Genomic DNA, 25,510 nt, shown 5'->3' with positions numbered 1-25,510 from the left:
GCTTGAATTGATTACAGTAAAAAAAAAGTGGGCAAAATGGTAAAAGGCTACTTTCTAGGACCACTTATTCTTAGCTATCATATGCATTTGATTGTTTGGCCCCCACCCTTTAATTGTTACGATGAATATTCAGCAATGCTCGAGAGCCTCTTGCTGGCTGGGAGCTACTCAAACCGAAGCTCTATCCGACAGGCTAACACCTCTTGTACTTAGGTACAATCAAGTCTAAGCAAGTTATAACAAATGACACATTAATTGTTCCTATTAGCTGACCTGGCAGGCTACCTACCAATCTATATCTCGAATCTTCATGCCAAGTCTACTCACGATATTTTTTGTCATGATAGGAGGGAACGTAGACTACCTTGCGCCTACAACATTCACACGCTACATTCTGATGTGTCATAGCCAAAAATATGTTTTAAGTAAGCATATGTATAAAAACAATATATCACATGCAAACTCAAACAAAAGAGAACACACTCACACTATATTTTCAATTGGAATTGTTAATAACTGTGTCAATATCCACCTATATATTGCTAATTTCATTAGTACGATTTGTTGATCAAAATATTTGGTCAATACATTGCGATAGAAATAGTATTTAGTGCCGTTTGAGAACTCTTATTTGTACCAGTTCCCTAAACGACCCTAATATTTTGGCATTGTTGATCTCCCCTCATTAGTGCCATTTATGATAATTGACACCGATGAGTCCCACGAGCCAAAAAGAAAACCATGTAAGTTCATGTTGACGATTGAGATCAGCATTAAAATTTCAGGGTAGCAAGGAAGGAGCATAATCAATGGTTATGTAGTACACAAGAGATTACTTAGGTTTGGTGCAAGATGAGATAATACTCTACTCCTGCTGATGTTTGTATTTTGTGTGGAATATATTGCAACAATGAATTTACCAATCTAATTTGTCATGCCCCCTTGGGGATCCCCTGCTCTCCTATATACCGAGGAGCGGGGCCTATAGATAGAAACCTAATCTAATAAGATCAAGCCTATCCAGCCCAGATACGATCATAACCAGCAATCCAGGGATAAAATCCGGATATTATTTGCTCAAAAAAAATCCAGATATTATCGTACTCCTAACTTACCTGGCCTAAGATTACATCTTTCTTCCTTACTCAGGACTCCATTTCTTATACAGATAAGTACGGTACACAATATACCCCGTCTCTAGGTATCCCACAGCTCAATTCAGGCTAGCTCATCGAACTAGAGATTTTTCACAAAAAATAAATCCAGAATCATCAAACCATCCTCTCTCCTTCTTCAGGCTAGCTCGATCAAAGGATTTGTATCACAAATACTTAAATTCCTTGAAAAAAGATTTAAATTCTCAAATCAAAGAAAATAAGAAAAATCTAGTTCTGGTGTTCCTTATCAATAAGAACCAAAGGATATTAATCGAAGAACAAGAAACCAATTATGAACCAAAGGAGTTGTTCACTGGAGGCCGCCATTGTTGTCCGTGTTTGTGTTGCACGTCGGGAATAAGACCACTGCCACTGCTACCCCTCCTCGGAGGCCGCCGCCGTTGCTCGCTAAGCTGAGGCACCACTGCTTCCGGGAGGCCCATAGTGACGGCACTGATGTGAATAGTGTATTCTTTTTAAAAAGATGTACTAACGATTATTTCATTAGTGTCGTTTTTTCACAACATACGTGTGGGTGCATGAAACCCTTAGTCCCTTAATAACATTGGATTTAATGCCGCACTGAGTTCGACCTAAATTTGTTGTTGTGTGGTAGTACCTAATGGCGTCCGCACATTGCTCTCATTTTCAAAAGTGGGGGTAGCATGGAATGCATATATATGTATGCTAAATATACTGTACCATGGCATGACTATATCTACCGACACGCTAAGAGAAGAACAATGTGGCGCTAAGCTTCTTCCGCACGTAAATATAAGGGGTATTGGGGTTCTAAAAAAATGTGGGATAAAAACATCCCGGTTCTCATTCGGTCTCTTACCCTATCAGTGTTTATAGTTTATTCTTGTTAGATATGTCAGAAGTATGACAAACATCATCTTAATTTCAATTTTTTTTGTTAATGTCTTATTTTTTTGCAAAAAGTGTCATAGTTCGTTATATTTGTGGGCGAAGATATCATGAATGAGCTAGGGCGTGAGTATACCGCGTACCAGGTAAATTCTGTCGCACATTGACGCGTACAACCTCCCTATATATATGTACCCCAGGTATGTGGCCACGCGAGTGGTCTGGATAAAACGTACACGCTTGTAAGTGTATTCGTTTATTTTGGTCGAAAAAAAGCGGGGAGCACATAAAAAGTTGAGCCCTAGCACGAGGGAACCTGCATGTTATATGTACGTACTATATAAATGTATATTAGTACTTCACAAGCATCCTGGTGACGAAGAATCGCATCCATGCACGGTCGACACTTACGCCATCACTACTGATGAATGTCTGAATCACGTACTGGCTCTACCACCCTACCGATGCCAGTTGCTGTACAGCACAGGACAGCCCACGCCCACGAGAGCGTACGACCGACCGAAGCGATGTAATTAGCGGAACCCCCCCCCCCCCCCCCCCCCCCCCCCCTTAACCGAAGACGAAAAGCTACGCGCGGTAATTAGTTAAGCCGACGAAAAAAAATTAACGATGCATGACATGGATCGAGCACACCTATCTATCCGGCGCCCGCCCGGGCACGCGCGCGGCGCGGGAAGGGGTGTCGTCGCCGGCTACTGTGGCGCCTGCGCTGCGCCCGTGCAGGTGCAGGTTGATGCAGGGGGGGTTTGCATGCAGGTGCAGGTGCAGAGCGCGCTACAGGGCCATGGCTGAGCTCTTGTCGTCTCTAGTCTCTCCGCGGAGGGGGCGCCGGCCCGGCCACTCTGAACCGGAGCCCGATGCCGGCTATGCGTGCCACGGATGCATGGATGGATGGGTGGGTGGCCTGCTGGCGCGCGCGGCAGGTCTGCCGCCTCTGCCTTGACGGGGTGCTCCGCGTTTGACCGAGACCCGATGATCGATCGATCCATCGATCGAATCGGGCCAGCGCCAGCCCCGCGCGCGGTGGGGGGGAAGGGTCACCATCGCGCGTGGGTCGCGGTACTGGGTGTCGGCGCCCGGCGCTCGCGCGGGGGAACGCGACGACGGATCAGCCAGAGGAGCCGGCCGGCCCGGGGCGGGTCTCACCCTGTGCACGCTCGCTGCCCCCACGCCGCCACGCGCTGCACCTGGATGGATGGACGGGCGGACGGATGGACGCGCCATCGATCGATCACGGCGCGGTGGTCTCCTACATATGCCCCCTCGCGCACGAGTCCGAGCCAACCAGCGCCAAGGTGCTCGGACTCCGTACTGGAATCCTACTGGGCGTGTACTGCCGTGCCTGCGCCACGCGACGATCCGGGCGGCAGCTCGGCGTGCTCGCGGGGCCGAACATGGCGCCCCGCCTTCCGCGACACGTGCCCCCACGGCACGCGAACCGTTGGAAAAATGAAAGGCCCAGATCGGTTCACCTGCGGGCCGCCTGGAATATAATGGAAGGAGTAGTTCGGAAAACCTGGCCTGACAAGTTTATTTGGGCCTCCCGAAGAACAAAAATGTTTTGTTTGGGCCGAAGTGGCGCATAGAGGGATGGTGCAAGCCCACTGTGCGGTTAGATCATCCGAATCCGCGCGCTTTAAGCCTGGACCCTGGGAACTTGGGCTATATCTATAATTTTTTCACAAACCTGATTTCTTTACTTGTCAAATGGAGCGTTGTGTTAATTCGTCATCACCACACAGAGAGACGAGTAATATTTTTACTGCGATTTTGTATGATTGGTGAGTTAAGAACACCAGCATATTGTAATATTTTCTAGCACACAAAACCATGCCTTTAAGTTGTGTTCTTAACTCACCAATCATGTAAAAGTCGCAGTCCTCGTGGGTACGATCAGTACAACAATGTAAAGTACGTAGATTGGGATGTTCCAATTGAAAGGACACAGTTTGCTGGTCAGGAAGCCGTCGTTCTTGTACTGAAGCACATGAAAAGATCTGATAAAGCGTATCTGGAGGTTAGACTGTTAAGAAGAACACTGTATCATTTTTTTTTTTTGATGAGAGAAGAACACTGTATCATGGAGAAGCACATACGATACGTTACTGCCTGCTGAAAAGAAAAAGAAAAAAAGTTTCAAAAATGGGGTGGTTGTTGGCTTTTTCAAAAGCCAAACGGTATAAAATAAAAAATATTTTGTGAATAAACATTTTATATATATGTATTCACAGTGATCTAAAAGCCAAAGTTGTAAAATAAACTTCAGTGAAAAACACTAAAAATAAACTCCAAATTAAAGTTTAATATTTAAATTTTGACTTATAAACATATGCACAAGCGAAAAAATAAGATGAAAGACTGCATTCCCCATTTTCTAGGGCCCAGAATTATATCGAGATAACATCCAGTGCAATGCATGCCAACTTGGACTTGATGTACGCACATCCATCGATCTAGATATAGGGGCCGATATTATGACTTCTACATGGAAAACGTCAATTATATTTTTATAAACGAAAAATAATTTATAAATAAATTTTTTATACATGTCTTCTTATTTTAAAAAACAAAGACCGAAAAATCAACTATGGCGAAAAACCACCAAAATTAATTTAAATTTTGCCTTATAAAAATAAGGAAAGAAAAAAGATTAAGGTAAATATGCGTATACTTGGAGATGCCAACTAGGCTAGAATTGGATAGGATTTTTCGTTCTAATACTGTATGTACATGCATATGTCAAGAAGACACAGACGAACACATGAAAGAAGACGTATTGTCTCCTATATACATCAAGAGTTCTAGATTCCAATTCATGATAGCCTGGCAGTTTGGCCTGATCAAGAGGCAGAGATCGATGGCAGTAGATAGCTACTAGCTAGCTAGCTACTATCCAGCTGATTGATTCTCATTTGACAACCATGTTTTGTATTTGGAAAATTCAAGCTTTGCTTTGGAACTTTCTAGCTTCTACTATTAAGCTGTGTTATTTTCTCCTTTTTTCCAACTTCTACTCATCCGTTTTCATGCACATGTCTTTCAAGCTGCTAAAGAATATTTTAAAAAATATATAGAAAAGTTGTTTTAAAAATTATATTATCTATTTTTTTAATTTTCAACTAATACTTAAATAATTATGTTCTAACCTACCACTTCCTTTTTCGTGCTATTTAGGGGAGAAGCTCCCAAATCCCAACCCTCTCCCTGAACACAAGCACACAACCTAAATGGAAGCTTAATATATTGTGCTAGGGCATGTTTGGTTGATGCCAATGTGATACTAAGAGTTTCATGTGATTTTTATGAGTTATTTATGACGTTGGATGCATGAGTAAAACTTGTTTGGTTGATGACATGAGCCTGAGAGAGTACCATAATAGGTTTTTACTGATGACGTACTTAATAAGTTTCATAGATATGTTTGAAGAAGTACTTAATCGTGTGCTAATGACTTACCTCAATTTACATGAGAAAATTGGTTCAAACCATTTTTGTCAAAATAATCCGTCCTAATCCGCTTTACTTAGTAGTAGTCATATGCAACTTTATTCGAAAAAAGAGACTGACATATATGAATAGAAAAGTGAGAGAAGCGCATAATACGATAATTAATATTGTATCCATTTTACCATGCATGATATTTTAGCATTATCTAGATTCATATAAATGTTAATGAATTTAAACACATATATAAACCATTAATCATTAAATGAATCTAGACAAAGCTATAATTAAAGTTTTATAACTTGAAACATGGAGTAGTAATTATCAAGCCGTTGCTGCTGCTTACTGCTCAGGCAACCGAAATCGAGCTCAGGACATGCATGGATGAAATGAGATCAAGATACCAATCAAACAATATTGAGGCAAGCCTCCGGCTCACATCTAGTCCTGCAACTTCATGTGAGGGCAGCAACCAAACAGCCTCTAATCTGCCCCTAATCTTATTAAACGACGCGGACCAGCTTTTCGCCACATATATAACCGATGCCTCCGAGTTTCCACAAAGGACTTTTCGTCGCACATTAGCATGTAGCTACTGATGATCTCGTGAGCACTTTGAAAATCAGAAAATTCAAGCATGGCATATATAGCATGTAGAGTGAAAACAGACTATTTTGATCAATGGAAATGCCATTAGTTTGTAATAACAAATCCAGTCTGATAGCTCAGAGATCGTTTGATCTATGAACCGGAACTTGGGGTGATGGATTGTATCAACTTACATAAGAGTAGAGCAATACCTTTTGACTCCACACACTATATATACAATTCAAATTGACCGAACCATCTCATGCAGGCTGCAATTTAAACCAAACACTACCTACAGTAGCAATATTTTATTTCTTGGGGAAGAAACCGTATCAATGGAATCAATTCAATCATTTTTTTTCCTTCACAAATGCTGTCGCGATGATCTCACTGCACAATCGACCGGGCATCAACTCCACCCTTGCGGGAACCTCATGCCCGCTCCGAGGTTCGCCGTCTCCTCGAAGCCGACGTCGTAGAAGAAGCCGTATTGATCATCCCCAATTCCGATGGACCCTAGCCCCATCATCGGCGAGCTGCTCACCTCCTGCGGGAAATGGTCAAGAACCGAGTTGCACTGGAACATGGCCAAGTTCAGCAACTGATGGTTTGAGCTGTCGAGTATCTCGCTCTGCCTTGGCGCGAATCCCGTCGACGAGCCTGTCTGGTCGCTGTAAGCGGCTCGGACGTCCGGCGCAGCCGCCACCCGCGACGAGCCAGCGAAGGTCGCCGGCGAGGCCGCGCTGGTGGCGTTTTCTTGCTCGCCGTCTCCCTTGCTCTTCTGAAACACTCTGCAGAGCACCCAGTCCTCCTGCAGATCAACGCCGCACGTAGTGCGCCACGCAGCAGCGCATGCGCATCGGTCCAAAGTTAGCAACGGCACGGCATGGCACGGACGTTTTAGCTAGCTAGCTAGTGTGCAGGAGCATGCAAATCGCATTGCCGCGCGAGCGCTATACCTTCGGTGGAGAATGCGGCGAGTCGAGGCGGAACTCGTGCATGACCCAGCCGGACTTGACGCCGTTGGGGGCGCGGCCCTGGTAGAAGACGAGCGTCTTCCTCATGCCGACGACGGCGCGCGTGGCCGGGCTGCGCACCTCGCGGTCCTTGCCGGTGGCCTTCCAGTAGCCCGTCTTGGTGGCGCGGTTCGTGCGCGAACCCGTCGCGTACTTGCGGTCCCTGAAGCTGAAGAAGTACCACTCGCTCGCCGTCAGCTTCGCGACGTCTGCATATTAGAGAAGATATTTTAGGGTTAATCATTCATGGCCTTTGCACATGATGTGAAACTAATTTCTGATGGTACAGCAAGAAGGGTTTTGATTCACGGCCGTAAAGTGCTCAAACTAATTTCTGAAGGAAAAGGGGCTGATGTTTCAGAAAAAGAAAACAAACAACGGCATGAACTGTTACTCATGTGACGTAGCAAAGAAACAGACAGGATCGGAGTCGTCATCAAGATGGCGAGACGAGGAGTACAACACTTTGCTTTCGGATCAGTTAATGTATTATTGGACGAAATTATTGTGGATTATTCCGTGACTAATTATGGAGGTATAGGCCATTAACTTGACAGAAATCGAATCTTTTAGGATTCATCCATGTTAAAATAATTCAACAATAGTATACCACAAAGTTCTTCGATCATAGATAGTTCTTTTCTGGTTGATACGTGCTGCTACCAAAGGGGCACACCTAACTTTTGCATATCATTTCAAGGAACAAGAACATGCTAATCAATCTGCTAGCCCTAATATCCAGGTCGCATCTCGGTCATGAAGAAAAATCACATGAATGGTTTAGTTATAGGTCTCTGTATTTTTGCTGTTTCTCGCAATCATCTCGATCTTCACAATCTCGTCTACGATCTATCTAATCCGAGCTACTTCAGACGATAAAACAGCATGTGTGCAAGAGATCGAGGGGGAGATCGAGAGACAGATGGATGAATTAATCAAGTAACAACACATGCAGCAGGATATATATTCATGACTCACCGGGAAGCTCCCATGGCTCGCGAGCATGGAGGTCGACCTCCACCAGCGTCCCCTGCGAGGCGCGCTCGTTGGTCACCTTCTTGTGTAGGTAGTGGCAGACCAGCTCCTCGTCGCTCGGGTAGAACCTGAACCCCGGCGGCAATGTCGACTCAATCTCCCTCAGACCCATCGATCCCTCCGATCCCTCCCTCCCGGCCGGCCAGACGACGACGTCGATGCAAATTAACCAGCTGACCAGATCGAGCTCAGAGGTAACACAACAACTAATTAATCCTCCCAATTAATAAGCTACCTATACAGAAACCAGCCAAGCAGCTAGCTAGCTACCGGCAATAACTAAGATCTTTAATTTTGGCTACAGAATTTTACAGAGATGGCGATGAGGCACCGGATCGAGCACACACGAGAGATAAACAGATATAGATGTAAATCATGAGAGTGGCTGGAGCTCTCGATCGAGTCCTTTTTATAGAGAGGCGCCGGCGAGAGGGGCCAAGCTAGCTAGCTTACTGGGAAACGAAAGCTCGCTCGCGCTAGCTAAGGGCTAAGGCCAGTAGACACTGTGGAAAGCTCGATGTCCATGCCGCGTCATGGAACAGTACTTGTGCGCGCGCCGCTCCCAGGTCCCAGCTCCCCTAATCGGCGGGCGAGCGCGCGGCACAGTAGCGGCCGTGCAGTCTCTCTCTACTCTCTGTCTAAGTGCCCTGTTTTAAATACCAGACTTTATATTACGAGCATTTTTCCTATTTCTGAGTAGGTACTATGAGATATAACTGTTTTGTATGTAAAATTTGGTACCTTACTAAAAGATATCAAATTTTATATAGAAAACGGTGGTATCTCCTGCTAACTTCTCAGGGATGAGAAAAATGATTTTATATTATAGCTAGACTTATAGAAATATTAATAATTTTAGGTATACGTATAAATAACATATATTACTCCATCCATTTTATAATATAAGACTTTCTAATCTTGACTTGATTCATATGTATGCTAATGAATATATATATATATATATATATATATATATATATATATATATATATATATATATATATATATGTAATACATTCGTCAGTTGATGAATTTACATCAGGCTAGAAAGTCTTACAATATAAAATAAAGGTAGTAATATATAAATGAATCTAATCACATAGCCAAGCTATCGTACGGTATGACGAAGAGGGTAGCTATCTCCTGTAGCGAACCACCTAGCCTGTGTATCTCCTGTGGCGGCCTTTGGTAACTTTAGGGGTGGATAACGAGCCGGTTCGATTTGGCTCAATCTAGCTCGTTATAGCTCTTTATCGTAACGAGCTAAAAACCCAGTTCGGCTCGTTGTAAAGCTCGAGCTAGCTCATTAGACTTGTGAGTCAATACATGAAAAGTTAACCTAAACAATTTTTCAATAGATCATGCAATCAAAGGTTTAGTTCAAACATGTAAATCATATAAAATTGTATCTAAATATTAAAGTTTGAACCAATAAATCACATAATGAACCTATGAAGTACTGAACACATGCATTTCAAGATGGAATCGACGAACGGTAGCGACTCGCGCGTCTTTGGTCTAGCTCGTTAAGGCTCGTGAGCCAGCTTGGCTCGTTAGAAAAATAAAACGAGCTGAGCCGAGTTTATCACGAGTTAAGTGAGCTAACGAGTCACGAGCTTTCTGTCCACCCCTAGGTGGCTTTTTGGGAGAGTAGTGTTGTCTGCCCTCTCCTCCTCGCTCTTGGTGTTGAGTTAGTTCCTTAGTTTCATAGGGTTCTAAGTTAGTTCTAGCTCCGTTTCTTTTGGGGTCCCTGCAGTAGGCTGATCTGGTCTTGTTGCGTTATTTATCAATATTTTTTCAATATATTGATATGTAAGTCTTTTGCGTGTTTGAGGGGAAAAAAACTTAGGTGAAAGATTCGAGTGAACACTGTCGACCCGATCGACATGTTGCGACTATCGTGCTACCTAGCTCGATCGGGGAATTCGGGTGCGCGCTATCGAAGAGGCCAAGTTCCACAAGCTATCCATGATTGGTTACCAATCATGCGATCCCCAGAAGAGGCGATATGAACGGCGCGTGCTGCATCCTGCTGCATGGAACACTGGTTTTCCTAAGTTATCTTTCTGTCGAGCTATTTGTTAAAACGTAAGCATTATTATGATGCCACTTATTTCGGGATAGAGCTACGTGATGCATTGATACGTAGCTCAATATCAATTAAAGTGTTGCATTGGATAGATATATAAAGAATGAAAAATTTTCCACGCAATATCTTGAGTGGAAAAAGATCTGTATCTAATCCTTAGCGTAAAATTTTAATACATCTAACTATTTAATATTTAGAGGTATCAATTAAGATTTTACGATAAAAAATATGGTACCTCAAAGTAATTTTTCTAGGACGGTAAAAAACTCCATAAGAAACTTGGTTTGCAAATTGCAATTTTGTTTTGCACATTTACGTCAGGGATACCAGAATTTCAAACATTGTTAAGAAATACGTACATTACGTTGGTGGCTTGGTGCACCTGTCTCACAATGCTCCAGTTCTGTCCTCCAATATTTATCTCAAAATAAATTTATTTTTATCTCACTCTGCCTACTCTCGTCTGTAGATCAGGAGTTTTAGCGTTTCAATACTTCTTACTCATCAACGCATAGTACTTTCATGTTAACGAGGGACGTTGAATCCTAAACAAACAAATGGCAATCGTAAATTTATCATTGATTTAAATCGTTGGTGCAATCTTCGCAAGAAATCATTATTACAGAACTGCCACTAGAAAAATATAAATATGTCACCAACACTATCATTTAACTAACATCCCTACAAAATAGAAAAACTAGTAGGAAATTTACAAATATTGTCTAAAATAGAGATTTGCTTCGGTCCAACAAAAAGTATCTCGAGTTACCGGTATCTCGCGGTAACAAATCATTTCTGATCGTTGAATCTAACAGTGCACATCCTACTACTCAGTTAGATCGGTACTTTTTGTTGGACCAAAGCAAATTTCCTAAAATAAAGTCTTCAGAGATAGAGCTATGGGAAGGAAATTAAAGCGCAAATTAATTGGATGGGAAAAAGAGGATGTCCTTTTAAGGTTGTTCGATCACGTACGATTAGGGACGACGAAGACGGCGACGTGATCGCCCCCATATGTGAGTGTGCGTGTGTGAGGGCTGCACAAGCTTTTTGTCTAACACATAAATAATGCAGTTGTAGTGTACTACGGTGGGACCGGGGATTTGCGAATCATGCGTCGGTTTGATGTGCACATCTAGATGTTTTTCTTGGTATAATAGGCCAGGTAAGATGAGGACTCGGGAGTAATAATTAGCCATTGTTTCGTAACGATGGAGGCAACACTGTGGACTGTGGTCTTGTGCAACAGATTAAAAACATCATCATTTTTTTTTTCTCTTTTTCCGATTGTAGAGAAGACTCATAATGCATCTCCCAGCACACACGCACAAACAAAGATATAGATATCAACAATACATCACTAGCTAGCGACCTAGGCTGTGTTCTTTTCCAGCCAAAAATAAGAGATCGATGAAATATTATCTGTTTTTATAGTTATTTGTTGGTGTAAATGATGGAATTAGCTATTATAACGTCAAAAAATTATTTTGGAAAATGTAAGATGACGAATCTCTACGTAAAAATATTTTACAGAAAAATACCCTATTTAGTAGTTTGAAAGTGTGTGTGGAAAACCGAGTAAAAATCTAAGAATAATCAAAGAAAAGAACGCAACCTAGCCTCACTAAAATTCTACCAAAAGAACACATGTATGTGAGTAATATCTATTGGCACCATGTTTTAAAATAGTCATTTCAATCCAATATCCAACATGATCCCCCAAAATTAAATTTGGTATAAATCTTGCACATAACACACTGATTTTTGTTTGCAAATTGACTTATTAAAAATGAAAGGTTTTTTATATCCAATCTAACAATTTAAGAAGTAATTGTTGTTCAAAACTTAACCTGAAACATCTCCAAAAAAAATGTAACCAGGCAGTGCCAAGTGATAGAAAAAACTGAATATTAGTGAAAAAAAAAAGACAATGGTTGATGCATGACTCATATGGTCCCACTGAAAAGTTATTAGGATATTGGGTTACTTGTACGCACGTCTTTTCGCTTCTGCTTATATTTATAAGCCAAAATTTGAACTGATTTTAGGATTTTTTTTCGTCAAAGTTTATTTTTCAGCCTCGGCTTAGGTTGCTGAGAATACACATATAAAAATTATATTCAAAAATTATTTTTTGTTTGCAAATATATTGTTTGGCCTTTTCTAGGAAATCACCCCCTAAAGTACTTAGATGATACTGAGATATATTGTAATGTAGTTACTGGTATCTTATTTTACACGTAAGCATTACATTTTGGATAATTTTATCATATTTAAAAGATATATTGAAGTATCACTTTCTAGTATAAAACTTCATTATCTTTGATGACTAGTACATGTAGTTAAAAAAAGTTTACATTAAAAATTTGTTACTCGAGGTAGTTTTTTAGGGACCATAAAAAGTTTCTTCAATTCATATAACATCTCTTTATATGTTCTTATAGACCATAAAATTATATCTTGATACTATCAATACATGGTTCTACGCAAAACAGGATTTAACTTAGCTAGAATATAAAGGTGTATTGTCATTCAAGTTCTATAGATGGTGTCTGTGGGAGCATGTAGATATTGGCAAACTTTATTTACCGGAAAAGCTATATCCGGTCTGGTCAATGTCAAGTACTGTAACGCACCAACAATACTTCGATACCTTGTAGAGTCCTCCGCACCTAGAGGCTCACCTTCTTTCGCCAATAATTTATCTGTTGCTGATAATGGTGTATTGATCTCCTTGCAGCCATGCATGCCGACACGTTTTAACAGATCAGTAGCATACTTCTCTTGAGTCAAGATAATTCCATCATGAACTTTATTAACTTCTATGCCCAATAAATAGTGCAACGCACCAAGATCCTTAAGGGCAAATTCTTCTTTCAAATCTTGAAGTAATGCCGAAGTTGCTTTTTCACAAGAACTAGCAACAATGATGTCATCAACATATATCAACACAAATATGGAGATTGTACCTTTCTTGTAAAAGAAGATCGAAGCCCTACAAAGAGGGGTGAATGACAAGTATATAACAAATCCATTTTTTTGCGGAATTAAAAGATTTACCTCAGACTAAAGACCCACTGAAGTATTTGTATATTGCCGGTTTGACTGCTCACTGGACACCACCAGTCTGACCACCCACTAGCCACTTGTCCGATTGTTGTTGATCTACCGATCAGACTACCGATTATACTCCGGTTGGTCTGTCGCTTACCCTTTGGTCCGACCACCACATTGCTTGTGATTAGACCGTCGAGATCTTGTAAAAACACAACTCGACGAAACTCAAAGATGTAGATTGAAAGTCTCTATTTTATTGTATCAACCAGCGTTTACAAAGTGCACCAATAGCACACCTCTCAAAACTTTAGACCTAACGAAATATAGGCTAGAACCCTAATTTTCTCTCATCTAAATCTTACCAAAAAGCACCTCAGGGGCATACACTTCGATACCTATTTATACCTTCAACGTGGTTGTGCAAAGCCCACGTATTTGGCATGAATTATGACTCCCAATATGGTGAGAAATCTTTCCTTAACCGTATCCAACCTATCTTTATCTCTAATGTAACTAATTTTTCCATGTCCAAATTCAACTTCACATTACCATACGCACACAATCCCTCTTGTATGCCATATGAAAACTTTATCACCACGTGCATTATCCTATGGCACTTTGGTATCCCGCATGATCTCATAATCCCTGGACATCAACTACTCCCTAGCCAGCTCCGATCCATCACCAGCAATAGTCTCGATCCTAAGGTCTCAAGTAATACCTACACATACAACAATAAAGAAACTATATTTTGAGTACAAGTTTACCCAACTTGACTCACATTAGCATAACAATAGTATGTATACGTATAGAAACTATTTAGAAGTCAAATCAATAAAAATAGAAAAGATTATCTAAAACCGAAACTGTTGGTCAGACTTGACGGTCTGACCATCCACGTACCGGCGGTTTGACCGCGAAGTCCAGCATATCATAAAAACACTTATTCAAAATATATCACGAACCGCTAATTGTTCAGCGTCAAAACTTATAGATCTTGATCTTACACTAACGATGCTTCAAATCCTAGTGTCCATCAATTAATTCTACACACATGAGCGTGAGTTTGCTTTCAATAGATGATTCATACTCCCTCCATCCCTAAATATTTAACGTCATTGACTTTTTTATATTAGTTTTTTTCCCATCTTTAAGGAGGTACAATACGGTACCACTCTTTTCTATATAAAATTTGATACCTTCTAGTACCTAAGGTACCAAGAGGTACCAAATTTTATTAAAAAAACGGTGATACCTCTTGGTACCTCCTCAAAGATGGTAAAATTGTTCTTTTTATACATGTTTGACTATTCGTCTTATTCAAAAAATTTTAGAATTATTAATTATTTTTTACTTCATTTTATCTATCGTTAAATATATTTTTATGTGTATATATATAACTTTACATATTTGATAAAAAAATTAAATAAGACGAATAGTCAAATGTGTATAAAAAAGTCAACGGCGTCAGACATTTAGAGACGGTGGCAATATATAACAAGGGCAAGGGCCGGAATCATAGTTAGTCTCTGTCTTTTTAGCATGTGCTAGGAGATGTAAAGTATATCAATCGTGCTATATCGTCTAAATAAGAATGCATGCATATACGGAAACAGAGAGGATGAATGCATGCATATACTGATATATGCATGGTCCACGTTACGTGCGGAATGGGTTAACTAACAGTAATCGATCGTTCGCCCAAGTTCACACAATAGTCCTAATCAACAAAATTAATTTTTCCGGTGCGTCAATTATTATAAAAATAAAATGCATATAGACGTGATGTCATGCGTGCGCTGGGTATAGTACTTTGGGCGAGTAGATGCATAATCGGTGAACAGGGCTTTTTGTTGAAAAAAAGTACAAATTCGTTGAACCTTACAGATTTGACGTAGGGCACTTATTCCAGGTAGTCTTTGGGCATTTCGAGTGTACTCATTGAGTAACCACTTGCCACTTTTCTTGTGGTTTATAATTACAACAAGAATTCATTGAACCAATAATCAGACCCCCCCCCCCCCCCAAGCAATCAAGAATAAAAGTTGATTGGGTTGCATATGCGTGTGTTCTGTGTTGTTCGTATCTACTCTGCCCAACTACAATGATTCAAGTACATCAGTACAACGTTCTTGTTCGTCATCCCTTTCAAGAAGTAGAATTTGTGCCATTATCATTATTGATTAGGGCACTGTCCATACTAAAATTTTAATTAGATTGACGAGAAAAGGAGACAATAATTAATCAGATGGAGCCACAATTAAGTCATAGTTATCTAAAAGCAAAATCAAATAGTCAACCGATAATTGTGCGATCTGGAAAATTGATGTAGAAGGCATACTTAAGTAAATGCAAAATGATGGAAACATGACACAAATGAAATTATAACGGTTAGCTTGGCCGTACAGCAGAGAGATACAGACAGAGAAACACAATTAGAAAGGAACTTATAGCAAATTATGATTTGAATCGATCGGGTCCCCGCATCATATATTCAATCCAGATTACTGAATATTGAGCACTGGTCAACACTTCCCCATGACCTTTTCTATTTTTAAAGCTTTGAAACCGATAAGTAGATAAAAATATTAAAATACTTAGTTTGAAATGTAAATAGTACATGTGGATTTGTCTTTAAAAAATTTTGTTGTCTTTTTAACTTTTCAGATCATATAAAAAACATAACGATCATACGTCTTGAAAATGTCATGTAAAATTTGGTACTATATCTTAGTACTTTGAGTTACTAGATTTACACTGAAAATCTACTACTGGTAACTCGGTTTTATATTATAAGATATTACATAGTTAAGTTTATATAAATATATATACTAAACACATTTATAACACGTATACATTGATCAATATAAGACCAAAAAATTTTATAATATAGAATAAAAATAGTATATCTCAAATTATAAATTTCCCATAAAAATGACTACATCATCAAGGTTAGGGGGCATTTTTCCAGCTCTACTGAATGATGTCATTTGGCATTTCTAAAGTACTATGATTTTCACTTGGCTTGGCTTGCATATGTACTCATTGAAAATGAGTGACGGTGAATCTATGACCTCATCATTGGTCACCCCATCAACTCCTATTGTAAATTTTGCAAATTATCCCATTGATTTTTTAATATTAAGAAACAACCAAATCTAAATGGATAGGGACATATAAAATAAAATTAAGTTGAATATTTCTAAAAAAGGACATGCCACACATTTTGTGGAGAACTATCCGTAGAAAAGCGCGGGCATTTAGTTAGTATTAAAAAAATTGATCTGTTTATTGGTGCCTTAATTAGATTGATTACAACAAAATACAAACAAAGCATACTATTAATTATTTAGAGCAATTTTACATCCTTGAGAAGGTACCAGGAGGTACCACTGTTTTTATGTAAAATTTGATATCTCTTGGTACTTCACAAAGATGAGAAAAATGCTCAATTATTTATGTTGGATTATATGGTTGCAGACTTGTAGCATGTGAAAGCAATCACACATTCCGATCCTCCAAATTTTAGATTCACATGTGTGTATTCATGGATACTGTTAGGCCGGATAATACCTTACCTTTTCAGCCTTGCAGTCCTGTAACAAGACAACACAACAACAATAACAACAACTCGGATCTTAGCTACAAATACTTGGTACTACGTAGGTTGATGGCTGCTGACTCGTGCAAGTAGTCATTTTTTTTAAGACCTGGGCTCCTTGTTGCTAGTTCTTATTATTGTCCTATACCATAATACCAAGAGCGGTAGCGAGATCGGATCGGATTAAAACTCTGTAGCCGGTTCATGTCAATTATTAAACTACTGCTTCCAGAAATGAGCTAGCTGTGCTTACACTAACGAGCCATTGTTGATCACGAAAAGGAAACGCACAGGTCGATCGGACAAGCTAAGCTAGCAGCTCCATGAATCCATTTTCCTTAAGCTAGCTAGCTAGCTGCCGATACATAACTTAGCACAAGTTAATAATTTGAGTTGAGCAGCTAGCTCATCACTAAGTTGGCAGGCCAAGCCAAGCGTGCAGCATGCATGGGAGCTACCGCACCATGCGAACGGACGATCGACGTACGCGAGGCTCACATCGCTATCCACGGAAAGACACTGCTATGATCATTTTTTCCATTCTTTGGTAAGTTTCTCCCGTTATCTTCTTAGAAATAGTAAAATTGCTCTTTTTCTAGAGAATATTCACCTTATATCTAGCTATCTATTTAGGTTTGATTGTTTCTTACTATTAATAAGTTCAATGAAAAATTTGTAATCTTTATAACGGGGTAGGTGGGGTGGCCAACTGGCCCACTACATTTTTTTTAAAGGATTTAAATGAGTATAAATTACAATAACTAACATACGGATCCCATTTATCTACTGACCCGAATACCAGTATATGTATCGACACACGCTGCCATGATAAGGCAGAGGATATGATCCTCCACCGGGGCGATCAATGTCTGCGCGCTCGCGTTCGCCGATCGATATGTCTACTGGGATCCATTTCGCATGGCATATATGCAGCCGCGGCCATGCACGCGCGCGCGTGCTGGCCGGGCCCGGCACTGGATATACCCTGATCGACAGCGACGTACGTACGACGGCGAGCTGGCCAGCAGCTGCGCCTGCGCCTGCGCCACCTTATCTGCTCGCTCTAGCTTTCGCTGCCGTTCCCGCGTTCTGCAGTTCGCTGGCCAGACGGGGGAAGGAAGAGCAAATTAGCAACGTCCACACAAGCGCGCTTACGTCGTCGACGACGACGGCGGCGGCGGAACACGCATTAATAATTGGCCGGAAAGCGCGCTGCGCCACACGTACTACACTACTACCACGCTGAGTCGCCCCAGGGGGTTGCTCTATGCTTGCATGATTAACGTTAACCGGCGTCGTTATCTTTTTATTTCTTCTTATACTTACTAAACAAAATTCGAATTTTTAATGATTTTAATTTTTCATCATAATTTATTTTTTCAGTCTTTATTTTTAAATCACTGAAATCATATATATATTATTTATAAATTATTTTTTTTATAAACCTATCGTTTGTCTTTTTGTTCAACCATATTTTCCCCCGGTGCGTGCAGCGTGCGTGCGACCGCGGTGCCACTGCCATCTGGATCGATCGAGCGAGCGAGCTAGCGCGCGCGCAGTCCGCGGACGTGGCATCGAGGGCGATTAGGATGGAGGCGTTAGGCGTGGTGCGTAGGAGCGGCTGCGCGCGTGTCGTGGCAAGTATTTGGCCAAGGAGTGACGGCTCCGTGCTCTCTTCCTTGCGGCAACCAAAGATAGCACGCAGCCAGCCGGGCGCGCGCGCGGGGCCCCCCTTGGATTTTTAGCCTCCGGTGTCCGGTTTCGGATTGGTACGTACGTGCGATCTGTCTAGGTCCAGGCCACCTGCACTAGCGAGCGATCGATGGAACAGCGAGGGGTTGATCTCACCGTGGCGAATGGCGCGCGAGAGCCATCGATCTTGGGCTCTTGGCCGCGTTGAATCTGACAGCTTTCTCAGTTCGTATATACCATCAGGCGATCACAATATATTATGGCTGCGTTCGAACTAGCCTTACGTCTCGTTTTCCATTAATACGTTTTTTAAACCAGCAGGCAGGTTCGAACGTACCCTATAGCTTCCTCGTACGAAATAATTAAGCTAGCTATGAAACGGCGCAAACAAGAATATCACGGCGGAAAAGATACATTCATACATAAAAAAGTTTTAGTGTAAAATTATAATACTTAACTTTTACATCGAAAATATATTATCTTCAAGTATTTTTAAGGATGATAAAAAAAACTATAATATGTAAGGATGTTGTTGCAACTGTCGGGCCCTGCCTGAAAGCATATGAGGTCAAAAATTAACATGAATGGCGCTGACATAATGAAGTTAGTCGTGAGATTATTTGATGTTAAACATGCGCGGATGCGCCACGCGTGACGGATATCTTTTCGCCTTTTTCGGCCACTCGACAGCGCGTTGTGCTCTGGAGATTTTTAACCAACTGATCCTGATCGAAGATACTGAAGTCACACATCTGACATCTTAAGAAGTGAAAATCGATCGGAAACCGTCAGGACCAACGACACTCTGAAAGTATACATGATGTTACTAGTGCCCATTATTTCCTTACAAAGATCTTTGGGGTCCATGCCAGCTTTATATATATATATATATATATATATATATATATATATATAAAAGACTAGTAATACCCAAACAAGATCTTTTACGTACTAGCGTCCATGCATTTAAGGCGACAATTATAATGAGACATCCCATCAGTAAAAGATTAGCCTTTTCAACACGGTAGAATTGTCAAATTTTGTGGGTCATAATCATTTGAACGCTTGGATTAAGCTGGCCCCCTTTGTTCTCGGGGGTCTTATCTCTGAAAGCAACAACTCGATCGGCCACAACGACATCAACGACACATTGCGATGCAGATACGCGGGCTGGCAGCAGCTTGCCTACACAACAAACAACGGCCTCGTTATCACGTCACAGACTCACAGCTGGTCCTGTTTTCGCGCCAAATGTTCTCATGCTAGAGGGCCAGCATCAGCTCTGATGTCACTCTCTACTCTCCTGAAAGAGACGCAGCTACAGTTCTGAGTACGAAGCATCGAGCTCAGCTTGTCCTTGGCCAGCTTCACTGCACCGTTTCTTCTGCCAGCTAATTAATTAGCTTGTACTAAGATCTCAAGTACTGCTGCTTCTCTTTCTTCTAGTGTTTATTTCACGTCGAGTTTTTGGTCAAGGGATGGTCACCGGCAAATGCTTGCAGACATACACCGGACTTCAAGCGTGTGAACTGCAGAGTTTTTTTTTTTCAGCTGTCACCGCTCACCGGAGATCGTGCCGCGAGATCTTCTTCCCGATCACGACACAGGGCTTAATTAACACAAATTTAATTAACCATGGCTAGTTATTAGCTATTCCTACATGGAGCGCATGATTGGAACGAACAGCAGGAGATCGAGGATGATGAGAACCTGAAAAGGAGAGGGGATAAATTAACCCTCTCTCTGAAACCGGGTTGAGCGGAGGATTACGCGACAAATTAGCAGAGATGATTCCGCGACGGAAGAGAGAGAGAGAGAGAGAGAGAGAGAGACGATTAGACGGGAGGATCTATTGCTTCCGAGTTCGCCCCACGGCCGATCTAATCGTCGGCTGCAATTGTGCATAAACAATCATTGCGACGGCGCGACGTCGGTCCGACGCAGGCCATGGAATTAGAGATGTATACTCAAGCGTGTATCGATCCCCAATAATGGTATAAATTAATTCGCGAGATTAACGAGAATACCAAGCTACCGTATTATTTTACTCGTGTAGGGCTTCACGGAGAATTTCTTCTGATGCACTCTGATCATGCGAAACAAGTTGGCGATATACCCTCTCGGGTTCCAACTTGGCAAGCTACAGATGATGCATGAGTGGCAGCAGGCTGATTCACGGGTTGGGATACATCTCGTGCTGCCCCCACTGCCCTTGGAGAATTGGATCGATCTGGCCATCGTCTCCATCCCAAACGATAAAATCAGTAGGACCAATGCAGATCGCTAGCTAGTTTAAGGGAACAATAAGCAACCAAATTAGGTTTGTGTGAAGGTAATATAATTGGCATGCGAGTGTGGAGAGAGGCCTTCCACTGACACTGTAGGATAACTACCGTGAACATGTCCCTGAAAGTAGAACATTTGGAATTTTGGATGCATCCGTGCATGCATGAACCCACGCGTGCCACCACGTATCTTTCGCGGCCAACTTGGGGCTCACGCGTCGTGTACTTTGTGTCTTGATAAGCTCCTTTTGGTGCGTGGTGTGGCCTGCGCTGTTCAGGAAACGACGACATTGCTGACCGGTTTGGGTTCGGTTTCAGATACATGGAGATCCGGCCATGACCGAATGCACCCAAATTTCCGGCTCAACTGTACTGATCTCTGAACACCATTCGCCCAATCAGGTTTAGCATTCCTACCTCCAAAGGGTTTCAGATACGACTAGGCCAGTACCACGTACCAGGGGCAGGGGGCAGCGAACGTATGTACCTGAGATAGATCATCGTGATCGATCGATCGCCAGCAACGGCGTGCACGGCAGCCCATGAATCTTGTCAAGATCGCTAGCTGTGATCTTCCGGTTCTTGTTAGAAGAAGACGAGGGATCGATAATCCTACAGCTAGCTGCCTACCGAGCCAGTACCCCCTGGGAAGGAACAGGCCTCCCAACCTGCAGACCGATCGATACCTGCAATGATGCATGACAGATGGATGCGCGCGAAGACCGAGACCGATCGATCGATCGGTACGCGCCATTGGCTAGCTAGCTGTGTATCAGTCCTCCTGCCTGCCGATCCAGCCATCCAGACCATGGCGTTCTTCCCGGCTAATCGAACGCATCTGGAATTCGTCACCGGTTTGGTCGATCGATCGATCTTGCAGTTGCAGGGTCTCCGCCTCCGGCCCCGGAGTCCCCACGGCTGCGCGCGGCGGCTGAAAGGCGACGCTTGCTTAGCTGGTCTCGGTGGATTCGATTTGATTTGTCCGGCATCAAGTTCGGATTACCTTGCTGGTGGTCGACCGGCGAATCGGCGATGGGTGCGGCTTCGAGGGCCCATTCAACACAGCAATGAGCTGGGATGGAACTATGGAAGCAGCGTGTGGGTTCTCGTAGAAAAAGGCTAAGACATGGGGAAATTTTAGCCCATTATTTTTATTTGGCCCAGAGGGATGATGGGCCAGTTTGAGACGATGGGTTTGGATAGGAAGGCCGAGGCATGGGGAAATTTTGGATTATACTTTAGCCGAGTCTGAAAAGAAAAAATAAACTTAAAAAACATTGGCCCATGCAGGTCTCGAACATGCGACCTTCGCGTTATTAGCACGACGCTCTAACCAGCTGAGCTAATAGGCCATTTATTATTATCATAATTTATCTGAGGTGTTATTATCAGTTGAATTGTCACGCTTGTTAAAAAGAACGCAACCATAATCATTACTGCAAACAGCTATCAGCTAAAAACATAGTCTCGCTTGCTTTTTCGATAAACGGAGTTCTCTCTGTTTCTCGCCAACATAAAATCCTGCGGCATGAGTTCATGCAGGTACTGACAAAAAAAATATAAAAAAAAACGCATCGAACGAGAGCACACGGCGTGCCTGCAGATCGTCTTTAGGTGCTCTTCGACGGCGCCGGGTACTTGACGGCGTTCTTGACGATCTTCCTGGTGGCGGCGTCCCCGAGGTCGACGCCGCACATGTCGGAGAGCCTGATCAGGTAGAGCAGCACGTCGGAGAGCTCCTCGCCGAGGTGCTCCTTCTCCGCCTCCTTCCACCCGGGCAGGCCCTTGGGCACCTCCCCTCTCCACATGAACAGCTCCGACAGCTCCCCGACCTCAGCAATCTGTCAACAACGACGCTGTCAGACAAAGCAGAGTAGAGCATGACGTGAGAACAGAACACAGGTTCGAATGCCTGTATCCTTTTCTCCAGATGAGAAAACGGTGCAACATCGAATGCATTTTTTCTGCCAAAGAAACACGTGTTTTTTTTTATACTGGGATCTGGAATGGAATCTGCCTATCAAAGAACCACCGACCACGTCTGCCTGAGCATAAGCATAAGCATTTCTTCTCCCTTTATAATTCAGTTCGAATGCACATTCGAGCTCATCGAGCATCTTGTTGCCGATATGTGGATGCAGAATTACACTTCTTCAGGAAAAGGTTTCTCTTAGGAAAAGGACAGGCTCGAAAGCCGGATAGATGACAACTGAATGGCGCGGTTGCTCCAGAAAATTCAGCCGGGGCTGATGGCGATCTATCACTAGGCAGGCAGGCTGGACCGGCATTGACACGTCAGACTCCAGCGTTTTGAGTCGTTTTGACAACGACGGAGGAAATCTGTTCCACAAACGGGATATGACAAACACGTGGCATGAAAGCAGCACCCTGGCCACGGGTTATGAGCAACTTTAGTTACCTGTCACCTCTTTGCTCTATTAGCAAACACATGGACGACATGGTCTTTCAGCTACAGCACGTCTGACGCATGCTAAAAGTAGAGAGATTTCAAGCATAGTACCACTAATAACAACTACTCGTTCTTGTGGATGTAGTTATGAAGTTTGCAGAACAAAAGGACAGATACACTGAATTTTGGATGCTTCCTCATGAATTTGTTATATGTATGCGGTAGATAGAGAGTTGGGGATTTTGTAGGTGAAAATTAAGAAGTGTATGGTCGATTCCAAGGGACAAGATGAGCCGTCCACAAACAGTTAGCTATCTGGAAGGAATAATTTTGATAGATCTCAAGAATCTTAAGTAACACAGCTTTGAACAAACAACTAATGGGAGAGAATAATACCTACCCTTGATCGGCTGGTCAATATTCAATGGAGAACACATTCTATTGTGATAATCTAATCTACAGAAAATAATTAATGCAATCATGCATTAGGGCAATAAATCTGTGATGGCTTTAGAATGAACGAATTAAAAATAGTCTACCACAGGCAGTTTTGCTATTCAATACTACAATCTACTGTACTTCACTACTTTTAACTGATGGAGACTTTGTTCATGTGCATGCATCGTCCCAAAGATGCTGAATACTGACTAGTGAGTACATTGCGACTTGCAGCACTAATCAAATATTTTTAACTGCAATAGCAGCGAAGGAACTGTCTGAGACCTGATACTATTATAGTGCACACTTGAGATATAAACGCAGAATAATCATAAGGAAATAGGGGGTGCAGGAAGGCGACGAAATTATCGTGGGACTTGATCTATCACGACTTGACATCGAAAACTTTCTGCATTTAGGATACATCGAAACACTCAAATTTAACTTTTTTTCGCGAAGGCCCTTGTTCCTGAAGATCATTAAACCAAAATAGAACTAATCTTAATGATCATCCTCCTATTTCTTCCAACTAGTACTTTCTTTTGGTCATGAAATTCTACAAGCACTCAAGGTTCCTTAGATCCGTGAGTTTGAGATTAGTAACTAACGAAGGGAAAACGGGAGAAAAAAGCCTAGCAATTCCAGTGGCAGCTATCAAACAAGAAGATCAGAACGAGAGGAAGGGAAGATCGATCGAGTGCAAACCATGGCAAGCAGAAGGTTCCTCGGGGCATGGTACATCTCCCAGTCCCTCTCCTTGGCGAAGTCATCGAGTTTCTTGGACAGCTCCTTCAGGCTCACATCAGAAGCCGCCGTCTCCTTCTTCTCCTCCTCCTCCTGCTGCTGCTGCTCTTTCACCACCTCCTCCGCGATGGTCGCCTTCTTCTCGTCCTCCATCTCTCAAAAACCTTTGAGCAAAGAATCGCCTCAACACCAACACACGCGCGCCTGCCAATCAATTTGTTTGCCTTTCGTCTTGGTGCCTCGGAAAGCTAGAGCTAAGAGGTGGAGGGATATTTATATCCATAGAGAGAGAGAGGGGGATGCAGCAAAGTTAGCAGGTAATTAAACAAATCGGAAAGCGTTAATGGACGTAGGAAAGGCGGGTGCAAGTGTCCATATACATTGCCGCCTTGCAGCCTGGTGCTCGAGATGCTCCAGAAGGGACGCAATTACCACTCGCCTGAATGAATCGGTATCGGTTTTTGCATTGCTCCACAATTTATTACAGTAGCAGCATGTTTTAAAGAGCTGCCATCTTTGGGCTCTCGGTCGTCTCGGCTGCCAATTTGAGGAATTTGAGGAGGTTCTCGCGGGGGATGCCCCGATGTGGTGTCTATTCTTTTCCTCGTACGCTGATAGATGCTTCGCCGTACTGGCAAACGTTCCTTGATGGGTTTTCATCGTTTTTTTTTAAATTATTTTATATCTTTTGTTTTTAGTCACTGTCAACACGCATATAGCATTTTTAATGATAAATTATTTTTTGTTTGCAAAAATCAGTTTACGACGGGAGTCTAAAACTTCTGAAAATTTGAGTTTGAGTCTATACTCTGGAGCCAAATATTAACTCTGCTTTCTCTTTAATTGCGTGGTCCCTGTCAAGCTTTCGGCCCATGGAAAAATGTTGGGTAGGTCCAAAGAACCAGCCCATAATTTCGGCCCATCGCTCACATGGGCCCTGCCCAAATAAACGCCCTAAATCTCCACAGCAAGCTCTAACCTAAATCGGACGGACAGGAATCCCTCGCCACAAGATCCGCCGGCTCAGGCAGATCCACCCCCTCGGCTATATAGACCCGCCGCA

At 42.3% G+C, this 25,510-nt stretch overlaps 2 protein-coding genes and 1 non-coding gene across 4 annotated transcripts; all 3 read right to left on the bottom strand.

Moving 5' to 3' along the window:
* Positions 1-6,189: 6,189 nt before the first annotated feature.
* LOC102706649 (protein CUP-SHAPED COTYLEDON 1-like) lies at positions 6,190-8,615 on the bottom strand. Its single transcript, XM_006652453.3, has 3 exons — positions 8,075-8,615; positions 7,040-7,305; positions 6,190-6,891 (listed from the first exon to the last, which is right to left on the bottom strand). Exons 1-3 carry the CDS (start codon positions 8,241-8,243, stop codon positions 6,490-6,492), a joined length of 837 nt encoding a protein of 278 aa, XP_006652516.1. The 5' UTR covers positions 8,244-8,615; the 3' UTR covers positions 6,190-6,489.
* Positions 8,616-22,133: 13,518 nt separating this feature from the next.
* Positions 22,134-22,207, bottom strand: TRNAI-AAU. The gene has a single exon. It is a non-coding gene; the product is annotated as a tRNA-Ile (tRNA).
* Positions 22,208-22,210: 3 nt separating this feature from the next.
* Positions 22,211-24,923, bottom strand: LOC102706375 (dCTP pyrophosphatase 1-like). 2 transcript variants are annotated; one of them, XM_015836408.1, is made up of 3 exons: positions 24,828-24,923; positions 24,409-24,701; positions 22,211-22,696 (listed from the first exon to the last, which is right to left on the bottom strand). In XM_015836408.1, the coding sequence occupies exons 2-3, from the start codon at positions 24,598-24,600 to the stop codon at positions 22,466-22,468; spliced, it is 423 nt and encodes a 140-aa protein (XP_015691894.1). In that variant the 5' UTR covers positions 24,601-24,701; positions 24,828-24,923; the 3' UTR covers positions 22,211-22,465. The 2 variants fall into 2 exon arrangements, with proteins under 2 accessions (XP_015691894.1, XP_006652515.1); XM_006652452.3 differs by lacking the exon at positions 24,828-24,923 and having other exon boundaries at positions 24,409-24,729.
* Positions 24,924-25,510: the final 587 nt, after the last annotated feature.

Source organism: Oryza brachyantha, chromosome 4 (assembly GCF_000231095.2).
Source record: "Oryza brachyantha chromosome 4, ObraRS2, whole genome shotgun sequence".
In the NCBI taxonomy this organism is placed as follows: domain Eukaryota; kingdom Viridiplantae; phylum Streptophyta; class Magnoliopsida; order Poales; family Poaceae; genus Oryza; species Oryza brachyantha.
Note: the sequence above shows the minus strand (reverse complement) of the source record. Positions and strands in the feature narration are given on the sequence as shown.